Source organism: Danaus plexippus, chromosome 24 (assembly GCF_018135715.1).
Source record: "Danaus plexippus chromosome 24, MEX_DaPlex, whole genome shotgun sequence".
In the NCBI taxonomy this organism is placed as follows: Eukaryota; Metazoa; Arthropoda; class Insecta; order Lepidoptera; family Nymphalidae; genus Danaus; species Danaus plexippus.
The window spans coordinates 3,400,289-3,414,166 of NC_083552.1; the positions used below are offsets into that span (position 1 = coordinate 3,400,289).

At 32.2% G+C, this 13,878-nt stretch overlaps 1 protein-coding gene across 11 annotated transcripts in view; it reads right to left on the reverse strand.

The window, feature by feature from the left end:
* LOC116776005 (plasma membrane calcium-transporting ATPase 3) overlaps positions 1 to 13,878 on the reverse strand; it is a 97,789-nt gene that overhangs the window by 33,725 nt on the left and 50,186 nt on the right. For all 11 annotated transcript variants that reach the window (XM_061524239.1, XM_061524240.1, XM_061524243.1 and 8 more), the window contains 2 exons: positions 11,189 to 11,256; positions 4,494 to 4,698 (listed from right to left, as the gene is read on the reverse strand). In XM_061524239.1, coding sequence (XP_061380223.1) covers positions 4,494 to 4,650 — 157 coding nt within the window. In that variant the 5' untranslated portion in view covers positions 4,651 to 4,698; positions 11,189 to 11,256. The remainder of the gene's footprint in view (positions 1 to 4,493; positions 4,699 to 11,188; positions 11,257 to 13,878) is intronic.

Consider the following 13,878-nt stretch of genomic DNA (forward strand, 5'->3'; position numbering starts at 1 on the left):
TTTTGTTTAAATCACAGTCAAATAATAGAAACGTTATATTAATTGTTAATATCTATTATCGTATGAATTGTCGAAGTTTCAATAATTCAAAACTAATTAACAAGAGCGAGACGAGTATTCACTTAGCATTAAAATTTACATAAATCTTATTCATCATTTAAACAACAATTGAAATCAAATTATTCTCATAATTATTTACTATAAATTTATCATGTGCACTAGTAATATAAATTTATTATAAAGCCAGGAATAGCCAGTGCATCAGTACGGTTAATGCGATTTGACCAGCCCCGTTATCTGGATCTATTCCGGTTAAGTCGAGATGCTTTTAGATGCATTAGATTTTAAATAACACTATTCTTATACAGCGACGTTGAAAATGATATTTATGCTAACATACTTTCGTTGTAGCCGTAATGCGGGGGTGTATTATGTTGTGAGGTATATTTTTTCTTTATCACAGTTTATCGCATGACGAATGGTAACATTAACTTGATGATCTCATGATATCACATTTCATTGCAGGTATATCTTAGTTATTTCAATTGTAGTACAAGGTTTGCATACGCATTTTTTAGACGTGACCGCATCTAGTCTATTAAATGCAAAGTTCCTTGATACAGTTAAGCATCAGTATGTTATCTTTATGTGATACAAAAAAATATATCTTTGAATAATGATTTAACAGTAATTGAAGTTTTGGCTCGTTGCCACTCTTATAGATATATTGTGTTCCGTTCTAAGTGTAGCGGTGCTAGAGTTTGGAGAGAATATGACTAATAAGACGTCTTGCGCTAGATAAAGACATTTCGCGGGAGAGATGCTAAGATCATTTTTCGTTTGCTCAGAACATTTTAAGGCGAACGTCTGACACGGAAGATCCATCACTGGCGGAGAATAAGCAAACAAACGCTATGGAAACAGCATCTTTATTATCTAGTAAATAGAATGCTTAATCGTTTGAAAACTGTTTTATGATTATAAAACCATTGTTTACACTGCAAATTTCTTGCAATTTTTTTTAACATTTATCTTTTATTTATAACAGTTATAATTTTCAGTAAAGGCTCAGTTTCCGTATCACAGACAAATTGAGCGTAAAAATATATTGAAACTTTAAAAGAGGATAATTCAGATCAACCATTAAAATTAATTAATTTATATCTCGATTACAATACAGCGGGTTGTCGTTAAAAGTAAAATTGTACTGTAAATTAATCGTCGCATATATTTTTTGTAAATTAAAATTGCGATCAATATTTCGTTTATGAAGCAAAGGCTATATCGTTTTGGGGCTCGGCTAGCGTGTCTAGTGAAAATTATTTAGTAATTTTTCATGTTTAAATGGCCCCGTGTTATTTATATTATTTAACTGTATTCAAAATTAAATTAATATTAAAGATAAGCTTTTTATAAAGTTGGTTTGTTGTTGAAGTTTCCCAAGCAAGGAATCCATCATTCATAATACTTTTCGTTTTCTATTTCTTTAGCGTTTGCTTTTAACTTCTCTTTTTTATCTTTATCTTTTATAAATATAAAGCAGCGCTCCTTACTGTTCCGTAATTCAAGCTATACATATAATAATGAATATGTCGTAATATTTATATCTGGAATCGAGACTGCAGTCAATACTTACTAAACAAAATAGACATATCTAGGTGTTCCTCCACTTTGTATGTATAAAATCAAATAGAGAATGCAGAACAATATAAGGTCAATTTTCCCACGCAAGTTATTAAGCGATCGATATCAAGCTATCTGAGACTAGACAAGACAATCGGACCAATCAGCCTTGCGGTATGGAAATAGAACGAGAAGCCGTCTCACCAACCCCCGTTGAACTTGACCTACATACACACGTTTGATAGAAGCTGCTTTAAAGGTGTTAGTGCATTGTAAGCGCGTTAAGAGAAACCCAAGTAAATTCTACGCCATCAATGAAAACGCAAATTGAATTTGTATTTCTTACTCTGCGTTCGAATCGTTATATGAAACACAATGTAAAATATTTTCGTTGAATGGAAAATTTGTTTAGAATTGCGTAATCAGATTGAAGTAACTTTAGTTTTGCGTCTATATACCAACAATCGACGAAGACAACCATCTTGATGAGAAAAGAAAAAAAATTAATGAAACAATTAAAATTCTAAAAATATATATATTTAATCAATATACAGAGCCATCGGTCTTACTTAGTACATGGCAACATTAATAAATATATACACCCTGTATAAACAAGTAACATAGATGGTTATTGCCCTATTTGCTGACGTCGGAACAAAACGCTGTGAACATTATCATTCATGGCACAGACACTAAAAAGACTTCGTATCGATTAGAGTTTGTTGAACCGGACTGAGCGCTTTATTAGAGCTTTGAATGGGACACGAATTAATTGTAAATGAACACGTGCCATATCGATAGATGGAGAAGTAAAAAAGATTATTGACCTCAACTGTCATTAAGGAATGAAATTAAAACTGTCATGTTATGCCACAGATTATATATATAAAAAAAATCAACAGACTGTGAAAAAATTTTGTTCATTACCCTAAGAATATGATTTAAGTGGAGGTTATTTACAAAGGCACTTGCAGCAACATAAGACAGCATAGATGTATGTCCAACATTATTAACGGCATCGCTAATGTTAAGTGCTCATAAAATTCTTTGGCGAATCATGTGTAATGCCTTAACCATTATCGTTATCTTCAAACGTCTTGTTATATTCAAGAATTTATATTTCATGTATATTATGATAGTTTTCCTTACGATTGCGTTATTAATTTAAAGTTCTCGTATAGTCTAGATCTTTAGCCGTATATAAAAATTAATCAAAAAACAACCAGCCATTTTCATATCATCAAAGAAAAACTCGCAAACAGTTTTCAGTAATGATTACAGGCTAATGAATATTAATAACTATACCAAGAGGTTCAAAACTTCAAACTTCTAACCCTTTACAAAATCTCTTAAAAGTTTTCGAATACCGTACACTAAGGTCGACCTGAGTCACAGAGTATTTGAGTTGTCGCTAATTACTTTTTGATGAGCGACATGTGAGCTGATAACATTTATGTTAAGCCTACAATGTCTTCAAGGATAACTAAATATTTATTATTTTAATGGGCTTATGATATAATTTCCGCATATTTTCTTTTTCATTCATTTTAAATAGGACGCTCTTTTGGTCGGTATAAATCAATAAATGAGCAGTGTCCATAGCCTCTGTATTCCTGACATTTTCCACGTTCTGATTTTTGCCATGATAACGTCACTGAGCCTAAGGGAACAAAACTGTAACACTGTTTGTATCAGACCTCTTTTCTGTCTTCGATAGACGTTAGTCGCTTTATGAAGCAATTTTCAATAGAATATGAATTTAAATTTATTTTTTAATACATTTCTTTTTTTGACATACTTTTAAGTACTTAATATTTTTAAAAACGTCTCTCAGGACTTAAATAGATTAAGAGCTTCCTTAACGCCCATTTTTAGAGGCATTTATTGATTAAAGCATTCTTGATAAAGGGTTCCACCTAAGTTATCAACTCCTTAGACGGACCTAAATGTCTGTCAAAGTAAATTGATTAATACTATAATGGGATAATACTTCAGTTAAAACGGAAAACAATTTCATATAACATAAATATAATGTTAATGAGGTAACTCCACCAAGAGCGAATGATAGTAAGAACATTGGAAGCATAACAAAGACTTGAAATGTGGAAAATATATGGAAACGTTAATAAATAACAAGTCTGGTAAATTTAGTAACATATTGAAAAATTACTTTCGGAAACAAAGTTATGTTCAACTTAAAGAAAGTCACGCAACAGCACATACTAAGTAAACAAGTTCACGACTCTAACGACTTCTGATATATTGTTTGAATATATCACTTCGCGGAATTGAAGTTATGTTATGAAAATATGCACTCTAAGTATCAACTGAATGTGAATTTCCTAACAATTTATTGAGTTATGAAAAGGTCACCTGTGCGAGAGATTGCATACTCGTTTTCAAAGAGTCGATTTTTCAGTGAAACTACATTTTATCTGATTTATAAAATGTTTTATAACAACATATTTTTCGTTTATTGTTTTTAAATATAATAGAATATTTTCTCTTCTCTCCTACGATAGGTTAAAGTTAAACTATTTAACAAGTATAAGTACGGGTATCGATATAAATTGTTTTTAAAAATATTTAATGTTTAGATTTAGTAAAGCCATTACCGTGTTGCTGGTTGAACTTGTTACACTTAGGGTGAAAAATTTTTGTAAACCAACCAGCGACGTGACGGGGTCATTAGGAGATATTTATGACAACGGGTCTGGTGCCAATAACAAAATCTTATTGAACATCAAACTCGGAAGCCGGCTGACGGATTCTAAAACTTCTATTTTAGACTTGCATAATTTCTTCAACTTAATTATCATGCCGATAATGGTCTCAGTCCTGTAAAGAATCTATATCTAATGTGTACAAACCATCTGTGGGCGATGTGTACAGCTTCTTGCATAAATCCTGAGGCCCGCCGAGCGCGTTGATCTTGGCTAGCCCCTCGGCCCCGCGAGATTCCATCAGCTCGCGCAGCTGCCGAAGGGTGACGCCATATTGCGCCGGCCGCCCTTCCACCGTAGCCATGGTGCCGGGCTCGCGGCCGCCGCCCGCACCACGCCCTTCCCTCTAGATCTGCAAATAAAACACCATTTATAAAAACGCGACATTAACAAAATACCATCACATAATTTAAAACAAGTCCATTCGCGAGGACAGTCAATGCAAAAGAAATCTAAAACCGACAAGACGATAATCAAAATCGAGAAATAGTTTTACGTGTTGAAACATTACAAAATTCAATAACGACGAATTTTACTGGAATGTTATACATCATGTTTTATGGGATGCTTAATACGATAAAAAGAAAACTAACGTATATAAAAAGCATGGAAGCCGACGATGTGTGGACAATGACAGTACATCATGTATTTTAATAACAGAAACAGTAATAAATTTCATTATTGAAATGTATAATAAATAGCAAATTGAATGCTCTTTACAAACGTTTTGTTAGATTCTTTCTTGCTATTTGGAAGTCATTTTATTAACCTAGTATTCACAAGGACGGCAGCTATTCCTTCAATCCAATTAGAGCAAGGTAATAAATTCACGAAAAGTGATCGTTCTACTTAGCTTGACTTTCATTAAATATTTCGGAACGCCTTCTAAGCACATTAAATCTTAGAATGAAAGAAAACAAATCACTTCAAATTCTTTGAAGCTGTATAAAAAGTTCCACGAACTTCGTCAAATAAACGGGAAAGTATTGTTTTTCATGATTAAAAAATTTAGGATAACATACGAGGGGTTTTAATTGAGGCGTATTTTTAAAACATTTGTACACACCTCAGCTGTTAACGGTTTTTATGGCACAGTAATACTGACATACCGCTCCAACTCAGCATCGTGCATATTTTAAAAAGGTGCTAATAAAACGCAGGCTCGTAAAAGGACTGTATTTTTGTTTTTTTGGTCAATCTAATACTTATAAATTGTATATCCTATGTGGGCAGAAAAGGTTTATACTAAGGGTGTATTAAAATTTAACTGCAAGATAAGGACATTTTTAATTTGAATGTCCCATACCGTTTCAATAGCGATCGAAAATTTAAAATAAATTTATATAATTCTATTATACTGTAAGTGTTATTTCTACAAACAACAGGATTCACAGCACATCTGTTTTACGAAACAAGTAATATTAAAGCAGAAAATGTGAAGTAGCTCATAATGTAAAGACAAAATATATATAAAAGGGAACTCCTGTGTGTTCCTACTTTATGGACACACACAAACGTTTTGAGAGGAAATTTGTGCCGTATTTGCAAATGTTAACCTGCAAGATTTAGACGATTCTAACCCTTACGTGAAATGCAATAAAGTCCAAAATACCTATATGTTGCTTTCACTGCTGGTACATTCAACCTGCCATTCCAAAATAAGACGGTCCAAATTAACTTTTATATCAAAGCAAGCTCCTTTTAGCTTGGTATGAATCGTGAAGGGGTGATATTCCAGGATTAAAAGTATTATTCATATTTAATCCTATGAATTTATGGGATACCTTAAGAGGTTCCGACTGCGGAGCAGCTTTTATAAAATCCATTCATTCAGCAATCATATATATGGGTACGGCTTTTCATATCTTCAATACATTTGAATATTTCAATAATGATTTAACTTTGGTCATTATTTCCTCGCAACAATGGCTCCTTTTATTTGTTATGTTCATAGCGTAAAACGTCATTAAAACTCCTAGATATCGGTTAATTGACATAAAAATATCATTAAATTTAATGCTTGAAATCAAATATTCATAGTCAATGTTGACTACGTGTTTGCCATTAAACGGACACCGGGGTGGAACGATCATCTCACTTCTCCCACGACAGTGGTATCCGGGTTGAGTGTCGTTGAACGAACAGCAATTAGGTCGGTCGAGGGCCAATCCTTAATAGATTCCGCACGCCTAGTACTCAAAAGTCCTAACCAGATTTAAGATTCCCAGTCCATTATTGACTCATGAAAACTTTATATAGTGAAGAGTTTTAGCTTTTCCAAAATAAATTACCACCAAAATGCTTACAGAAGAATATCTGAATAGCTAATTCTGTTTTATGTATAAGCAAAACTTCAGAAGATGTTCTAGATCGATATTTTTATGAAGATTGTAAAATGGAATCCATAAAATTTTTCATAATAATACATATAATATAATATATTAGAATAACATCAGAACGTATCAAAATTCGGCATATGGGTCAATAAATGTGTTTCAGCAAACTTGGCATGAACGGGAAAACAATCTCGATTGAAAATTTCCGAAATCGATGCGGATGCGAGGTTGCGTAGGTAATGGACTGATTGATGTTCAGACGTTACCGTGAATTTGACATGTTATTACATACAAGAATAATAATTAAAGAAAATTCAACTCATATTCCTTATAATAGATCACATTATAATCTATGTTACACTGTTAAATACATTTGTTGGTTTATTACGAATTTTATTGTCATTCAAGAGTATAAGATGGACAGTGTTTGTATGTACGGAGAAACGAGAACAATAAATCAATAGACAAAGTCAGTACATGATATCCCGAAATAAATCTGGAACGGTGACGCAACAGCCAAGGAACTCTTAAAACAAAGGTAAAATTCCGCTACAACGAGTACAGTTTACATTATCTTTATTGTTAGACATTCACACGTAAACCGCAGATCAACGAATTCCAACACAATTTATAAAACGAATTTACAAAATCAATTTTACTATTGTTTTAAGAATAACACAGCGGATATTCTGGATACTTGTGGTAGAACAGAACGCCCGACAATTTGGTTATTGCTAACGTTTATGTGAACGTATTTAGTGTCTGTTAATGTTGAATAGTCTTCTAACTTTATTGATATCCCTGATATGTTGCAATTTTGGTCACCTTTAAACCACAGACTTGATAAAAATATGCAGATTCCGAAGACTAAAATTTTAGAAACTAGCTATTTATGCCTTATCTCTTCATACCTAGGTAGTTCTTCTTTTTTCTAAATGCTTAAAGTAATAATTACTTCACCTCACAGCTTAAAATCTAGATCTCAAAACTCTTTTTTTTTATATACCCGATTTCTAACAATAGAACGTCTTAATGAGATTTTTTTTTCGTATTTATTGTGACCAATCCTTTTATACTACAGTGATTTCGATAAATCTAACATTAACAATAAAAATTGTCTTTAATGATACATTTTCAGGCAAAATGTTTTAGATATGAATATTAATTGTACTTTCTGGACGGCCTTAACCGCTGAAGCCTTCAATAGACGTGATGTACTATCAGATCGCGTGAGCGCCACCTTTATCGCTGGCCACACCTGGCCTTTTGCAATTTGTTGATATTAGCATCAGCAAATTATATGACTCGATCTAAATCTCTGTCATGTCATAAATTCACTTCTGGGTAGTTTGTAAGATATATTGATTGTATTCAATTGTTTTGTATGAGTGCAGATAGATCTTGAAAAGATATTTCAGGCAATATAGAATTCGGTAATTAAGATGTGTAGTACCAGGACATCATAGAATGAGAGTGATCAAGTATTCAACCCACGGTTGTTCAACGCTAATCACACTATCTGACCTACGGCCTTTGCCAGACAGGGATGGACTCGGAATTAGCTTCAGATGTTCATATACCGAGCCGATGTGATTTACTCTATGGGTTTAGGTTCTGGTAGTTAATTAAAGTTTGGGTATACCTCTCAATCCCATCCTCCGTTATGACCGGTCAATGTTTACGCAGTACAAAAACGTACAAAAAAAATATTTTGCGGCATTCACCGACTTTGGAAAGATAGTTGATCTTAGTTGTATAGATAAAATAATTTAGAAATGAGATCCAGGCTTTTACAATCCTTTCATACCAGGTTACATAAAGTATACCGCTGAAGCCGTAACCCTATTATGAGAATGAAAAAGTTCGTTAAAAGTTATACCCATCGCTTCAATGCGTTACTTGCTTAATTGGGTTCCATAATGCGAAAAAGTTTAATCCGAAAGCAAAGGAAAATCGATTAATCAACGACTAACAAAAACTGTTAATTATATGATTCGCCATAAAACTTTCCCTAAATAAGGGAATTTTAAACGCATTCATGGTTCACGTGAATGAAGGCTTTTTTATGGTAATGTATGCTATAGGGGCCATTTTTGATAAAATTGGTTTTTAATGTAATGGTATAATTAAATATGTAAATATATTAGATAAGCAAAGTGAAAGGGTTGGCGAAAAACCAACAAATGACGCTATAAAGGTTAAAGCAATTGCGATAAAGATGAATAATTAACGAAAAATAAATAAATGTTTCCAAATTATTTGAACCATTCTATAAAACAACTTTTAGACGTCGTTTTGTTAGGACTATATACAGAGATCGACATCGGAGGTTTTATTTCAAAACATTTTGTCTTCCCCGAGGGACATGTTCCAACGGCCATTGGATTTGAAATTTATAGCTTCAAAATCTGTGCACACTGTTTTATATTTACGAGTGTTGGGAGACCGTATTGATGTTACATTTTTTCTGCTAGCCTACTAATAGTTTACCCAATAACCGAGTTCAGCGAACCATCCATAAAATGTCGCTTAAAGCTTTGATGACTGTTTTTTTCTCATCCGCACCATTGTTTAGTCAAAGGCTTTTGTTGAAGCCAAAATGGTTGGAAAAGAACAATAAGCGTTTTCGTTGCACAAGTTCTAGGTCACTATAGTTTCGTGTCCATTGTGAGAAAGAGGTTTTTAAGTGACCCGTGAAAAGTTAAAGCATAATCGCTATATTTGTGGGATAAAACGTTTGGAACTGTTTTGTACCGACTATTATAATACAATTACGTAAGCAGAACCCGTTTATTTTTACATGTAAAATGACAGCATATTTCGAAATACCTTCCATAGTAGCCAAAGTTGATGGCATCACAGTTTGCGAATCGAATATTTTATTCATAGTGCCATTATCGAATGCATTTAGTATTCACATCGTGTAACTGATTGTGGGACAGCATACTAGAGAGAAATTGTGAGCTGTGTGTCAAATAAAATTATATTTGCCTGACTACACAATTGTATAACAAGGATTTAAATACAAAATCTTATAAGAAAACTAATATTTAATTAAATAAACCTTTTAAACAGCTTAACTGTAACTGAAATATTAAATTGCATTACGTCGTAGTTGCTACCGTCAATTGCATATACATTTTTCAAAGATTGATAGATGGCTATTTGGAAATCAAATTATTTCCTAAACGCATATATAAAGATGTTTCGTTAGGCATGAAACATACTTAAACAAAGTTAACGTATTTCCTCAAAGTCACAGTTATCTTTATATGACGCGATAAATACCACGACTTACGTCCGTGTCAAATAATAAAATAAATTAAAAATATTAAGTACATCTACAAGCCTTCCTGTATATTATCAGATTTGATTTCTGATAGCGTTCTCGTATCTTATATAATATTAAAACCATCGTCAAACAAGTGCAATGCTGAATTATTTTTTATATTTGCTCTTCCTCCGAACACTGATACCATCGTCCTTGTCGGTGTGACAATTTGATAAGATATTTGAAGAGATCAAAATTTTGATAACTAATTATTTTACATGACATTCACTGCTTTTTGATAAAAATGATATACATGAATGATGTTCTGATATTTTTTTTTATCAAATACCATGTATACCAGTACGGTAAGCCAAATGCGAAGAACATAACTTAATAATACATATAATTTTTTTTTTTATCTATATTACTAGATTTTTTATTATATAAATTAAAAAAAAAACTATTTTCCGATTAAAAATTGGAACAAAAAATCTGATTCCTAATATTTCATGGTGTTTCAAGCCGTGACAGAAAAGAAATGTATTTAAACCCCAATAATTTTTTTATAAGAATCAGATAAATGTTTTTACTCGCACATAAAACGAATGGTAAATAGTAAAAGAAAATACAGTTAAAAACAAAAGTGTCGCTCTACGGAAATATATTTTGCCCTTAATCTAACATCTAGATCATGAGATAATACTGATTTTTCGTGGGATCCGCTTGCTATGATATTGTATTAGGATATTTATGATGAAAGTAGAGTTCGGCGTAAAAGATTTATGTACCTTTCCGTAGTAACATTTAGGTTACATACAAGCCCGTAAACTTTAGGTAATAGAGGTATTACTACCGAACGGTATTGACTTTTGGGAATTTCCGTGGCTTATGTTGACTGTTGTAAGAATTGTAGCATGTTTATGGAAAATCGTTACCAATATAACGAGATGACTGCTTATTATTGGAAATATCTATTAACGTTAGTAAAGTAAGATGTTGTCACTACCGATTGAAAAGTTAAGTAATGTTACAAAGAGTGAAGGAAAAGAATTTATTGAAAAATCGCATCACTCTCATATAATAAAACAAAATACGTTTAATTTTGTACACCGATGTAACCTTGATTGGCTACTAAGAATTAGTATAGTGCGGCATAACTATGGATTGGTATCACGCGGAACTTATACTATATGCTAGTGCCGTGCGGCACAAAATGTACGGAATCCAGTACTCACCACGAGTGCGTGTCGCACCCGTCTTTCCGCCGCGGCGTATGGCTCCCTATTATGCTGCAGGTGGCGACCTGAAAGAAAGAAAATTTGTTAATTAAAGTGTCAATAAATACATATTACTTCTATATGTTAAATTCTAAGAATGATTTAGCATAAGAATAATATAATTAAAAATTCTATTCCTTTTAAATTGAACGATTTTCATAATACTATAGTACTTAGTTAACCTAAAGTCTATTACGACAGTTCAAAGGAAGTGGTACTGTTACCGGACACAATTCCAACTACTGGTATTTAACTGGAATACAAATTATGTCCTTGATTGACTGGGGATATGAACTTTAATCCGATGTGGATAGAGTTTACTTTACAATTAAACCCCTGATTGAGTGGGGAGTTATAGGCGACAAGGTATACGACATCTAGTATGGATAGTTAGATCAAAATTGGATCAATTTAATAAGAATTTGACGGAATTGAGTTAGTCTATGTACTTGTTCAAAGATTTATTAACAGAAATATAACGTAATAAAATTGTCCGTTAATAGATTAAGATAAAATTTTACGACATCAACTATAACACAATCAATTCAATTGAACTTCATTTCAACAACATAACTTTATACAACTAAATACATATATCGCAACGAAAAAACAAATTATATTAAATGTAACAATTACCTAATTGATTTCAAAACTTTGTATGAAATTCACTAAATATTAATGAAGGAGACAGTTTTCTTCGAGGACCGCCACTACACTGAATTAATTGTTCACGTTAAACCATCATCTGATATGACATATTTCCTCGTGGCATTGGATAAAAAAAAAAACACCAAATAAACTAAACAAACACGCAAAGAACTGTAACTTTTGTTATCATCTGCATTAAAAAAAAAATGTACAGCAGCATTTTAAAAGCAGTTTAAATAAGTTATAATGCGGCATTTTAGATACCAAGAGATTATATTTTTATCTTACGAAGATAAAATTTCATGACGATTTATATAACGGTATTAGATAAATAATTCACTGTAATATATAAAGTAAGTTTTAACTAAATATTGTAATGGATTTGTTGAAGTTTATAGAAAAATACAATGAACATTAGTCACATACGATGTTCTACAAACGACTGCCATTCCAGGGTAAGATAGAGAAATTACCCAACATTTGGCAACGAGAGTTACATTACCATGACAAGTAGGGAATAAAACATGAGAATTGCAAAAAAAAATGCAGGCAAAAGTACTTAAATTACGTAATATATATATGTTTAATGAAAAATTCTATGACAAATCCGAGAAACTATTTTATAATGGCCGTTGGCTTTGATCTCGAACGATCTTTTGAAACATTAAAACAGATAAAATTGTGATTAGTCCAACTTATTCTTAGACTTCGAGGCGGATGTTGAAACAATTGGAGAACAGATATGATACAAATCAATAGAAATGAAACATGCGAACAATTTTCATACAAACAAAATTATTTCGTCTCTTCCAATATTTATAAATCAATCTATGTATTCAAATTAAACATATAATACTGTAAAATCTTAACAAAAATGTATGATACAGAATAATTATATTTTATAAGAAAATAGTATCGAATAAAACAGATAACCCTCATCTTTGAAGTCGGTTAGCGCATATCAATAACTAAGTATAGCTGTTATAGACACGAGTTCTGACACACGCCGTGATTCAGATACGTTTTATAGTAGCTGATGATGTCATTACTAGTTTTTGAATGCATTAAGTTGTGATATCGTCGTATTTGTCCGTTTTTAGATATTCTATTAACATTAACGTGACATTTTCTATTCAAATAACCGCCGAGATCATTTAAGGCAATATAGATGTACTCATATTATGTTTCTATAACAAAACTTTAGATTCATTTAAAACAATATTGAATTATCGAAACCGTATCAGTTATGTAATCCTAAAGGGGTGGCGACTTAATAATAGAGTTAGTCTTTTTACCATGCGAGCAATACTATATTCTTTAAGTTGTATTATGTAACCGTATAAAATAGAAATCACTGAGTTAATTGGATTTTTAAAGACTTAGTATCATGTCGACCTTACCTGAATACGGAAAAATATACGTGTGTAAGTATTATGTATATGCTATCTGTAAAGGCATATGTTACAATAGAATAATCTACAATCTGACCTTCGACCGCACAAGACATGAGATCCTGGTAGTGACATATTCGGGTGACTCACATTACCAAAACCCGCCTCTCTTGGCTCGATGTATAATTATTACATGTCTGGTATAAGGCGACGACTGGGCGGCGTCAATGCCTGCGACATTTTTGATGAAAACTGGAACGCTCATATTGAATTAGAGCATAATATTTCAAATACATAATGTATATGAAAAATCCAGCCAGTACCGACACGCCCTTTTGTTAAACGTGACGACTTCGTCGGAATTGTTGACAGTTTCCAAACGAGCTCTTATTAAATAATCGAATTTTATTAAATATTTATCTTACTTCCAATATATAACAAGCCTTTATAGAGAAAATGAAAGAAATATTTCAGTACATTTTGTGATTATGTAAGATTCCATTGAATACGAAACCTCGTTAGGGAAATAAATTCATGTAAAAAAAAAAAAACATCCAAGAGAAATAGGTATACCATAATTATTAAGTTATTAATTTTTAAGGATTTTAA